The sequence below is a fragment of the Silurus aristotelis genome (genome assembly GCF_946808225.1).
Source record: "Silurus aristotelis genome assembly, chromosome: 26".
Classification (NCBI taxonomy): Eukaryota; Metazoa; Chordata; class Actinopteri; order Siluriformes; family Siluridae; genus Silurus; species Silurus aristotelis.
In genome coordinates this window covers 716,217-718,716 of record NC_139599.1, presented here as the reverse complement: position 1 = coordinate 718,716, position 2,500 = coordinate 716,217, and the positions used below count along the sequence as shown (strand labels likewise).

The 2,500-nt window shown below is 41.7% G+C and overlaps 1 protein-coding gene across 1 annotated transcript in view; it reads right to left on the bottom strand.

Annotated features, from left to right (window-relative positions):
- The window catches only part of LOC310720595 (voltage-gated potassium channel subunit beta-3), a 27,648-nt gene that overhangs the window by 6,575 nt on the left and 18,573 nt on the right, over positions 1–2,500 (bottom strand). The window contains 8 exon segments of the mRNA XM_083531348.1: positions 1–54; positions 176–261; positions 348–434; positions 1,125–1,168; positions 1,285–1,329; positions 1,518–1,562; positions 2,097–2,176; positions 2,338–2,375. The exon segment at positions 1–54 is cut by the window's left edge and continues 67 nt beyond it. Coding sequence (XP_083387474.1) covers positions 1–54; positions 176–261; positions 348–434; positions 1,125–1,168; positions 1,285–1,329; positions 1,518–1,562; positions 2,097–2,176; positions 2,338–2,375 — 479 coding nt within the window.

Genomic DNA, 2,500 nt, shown 5'->3' with positions numbered 1-2,500 from the left:
CTGTTCGCACACCGGCGGGATCAGGTTGAACTGCCGAGCCACTGAGTATGCCTCCTAGTGGTGGGGGGACGAGACGACATCATAAAACATAATTTAAATAAAAAGGGTTGCAGGGAAGAATGTAAATAAATGAGGAGACTGGTAAAAAAGAACATGAAAGAGAAACAGGTCGTACCATTATCTCCATAGCACTCCAGCGGGACGTCCCCCAATACATGGCCATGCCCTGGTTAATGACAAATGTCATCGCGCGTACCACCTCTGCAACACATAAAACATAAATGAGTGTTCGGTTTTCATCCTTATTGCCTTTTCCAATAAAGCAAATAAAATCCATGTGGACCCGCCTTCCATCGGACTGTTGACATCGTTTCGGTTTGCAAAGACAATGTCCACGTAATCCAGCTGCAGCCGTAATAAAGAGCCCCGTAGACCTGCCAGGGAATGGCATCATCATTATCATCATCATCATCATTATCAACATCAGCATGGTCTGTCTGTATAAGTTACAGTGAAGAAAACAGGACCTTTGTGTATCTCAGTCATATGTGTGCATCAGTTACAATAAAGGAGGCGTGGCCAGAGAATTACATCATCATCATCATCATCATGAATAATTACTTCTTATAAACCATCTTTTTTTTACACAATATACTGTACATCAGGATCATGGATCAGGACTTGTTCCTCATCGCCATGATGATGCTCATCATCACTTGGTCGACTTGTACGTGTATGAATGATGATTTGCAGTAGAAAAGGAAGACTGGTGCTTTTCCAAGTTCTAGTTGCTGGTGTTTAATGATCCTACAGGTTTCTGAGTGAATTAAATAAGCCTTCAGAGAACTTTAAATGATTTTCACATTGATTAGCGTAGCATTATACTAATTCTTTTAGTTTTTACAGTTCCAGCTCCATGAAGGTCTGCTTTTCATGGGAGGGGAACCCCAGGCCTCCTCACCTCACCCACATCAGTATCTGACTTTACTAACACCCTCCTAGCTGAATGAATCTCCACAAAATCTAGAGGAACATCTTCCCAGAGGAGCGGGAGATTATTCCATATAGAGTTTACATTTATGAGTATCTAAAAGAGTAAATGTACGACGAGTCCTGGACTGTACCTTCAATTATGTGTTTCCTGGACAGTCCTCTCTCTGTCTCCGCCCTGCAGGTGGGAAAAGGGGAAGCATCAGAAATGTTCACTTCTTTCAGTGAGAAGAACTGAATAAAGACGTGAATGGTGTTGCTCTAAAGTATAAAGACGGACACTTCCATACTTACTGTCCTCCCCAGTAGATTTTGGTCGTTACTACAAAACTGGATCTCCTGAAAAACATATTATATAATAATAATAATGAATGAATAGTTAATCATTGGAAAGACGGATGTGGTGTGCTTTTATGGATAATAATCAGTGGGTGGGCAGAAGTGCTATAAGGGTGGGGGCTGGGTGTATAGAGGGGTGGAGCATCTCAGATGAGGTGTTATTTATGAATATAAATGAGTGGCCTCACCTCCACCCCTTCTTCTTTATAATATTACCAAGAGTGATTTCAGCTCTAAGAGAGAGAGAGAGAGAGAGAGAGAGAGAGAGAGAGAGAGAGAGATTAATGATCAAGACAGTAAGACAATGAGAAAGAAAGAAGAAAAGGAAGAGTTGCATGAAAAATAAAGATCCACCATTATTCATTAAATTTGATGTTCCTTGACCATCCATCCTTCTTTCTTATATTCAGTCCAACTAAAAGCCCATTTACTCTACCATCCATCCATCCATCCATCCATCCATCCATCCATCCATCCATCCATCCATCCATCCATCCATCAACCTATATTTTTAATCCTCATTTCTTTCCATCCATACATCCATCTTTCCATAATCCATCTTTTAACCATCCTTTCTTTCTTCCCCTACATCCATCCATATTTTAAATCCTCCTGTCTTTCCATCCATCCATCCATCCATCCATCCATCCATCCATCCATCCATCCATCCATCCATCATCCATCCATCCATCCATCCATCCATCCATCCATCCATCCATCCATCCATCCATCATACATCCATCCATCCATCTATCCATATCTCCTACCTGCCTGAAGCGTACACCTCAGCTGTGTCAAACAGGTTCACGCCGTTCTCAAATGCTATAGTCATCAGGTTCTCTGCCATCTGACAAGACACACACACACACACACACACACACACACACACACACACACACACACACACACACACACAGTATTAGAGAAACCATCACACACAAGTAAAAGAGGAGCAAAAATACTGTATGTATTGGAGTTCAGAGTTCATAATAATAATCCATCACTCACCTCATCAGAGATCTGAGAACCAAACGTCACCCACGTCCCTGAGAGAGAGAGAGGGGGGAAGGGGGGAGAGAGAGGGAGGGGGAGGAAGGGAGAGTAATAGAGGTAATAAAAGGAAAAATAAAAGAGATCAATAAAAGATGAAAGTGAAAGAAAGAATGGTTAA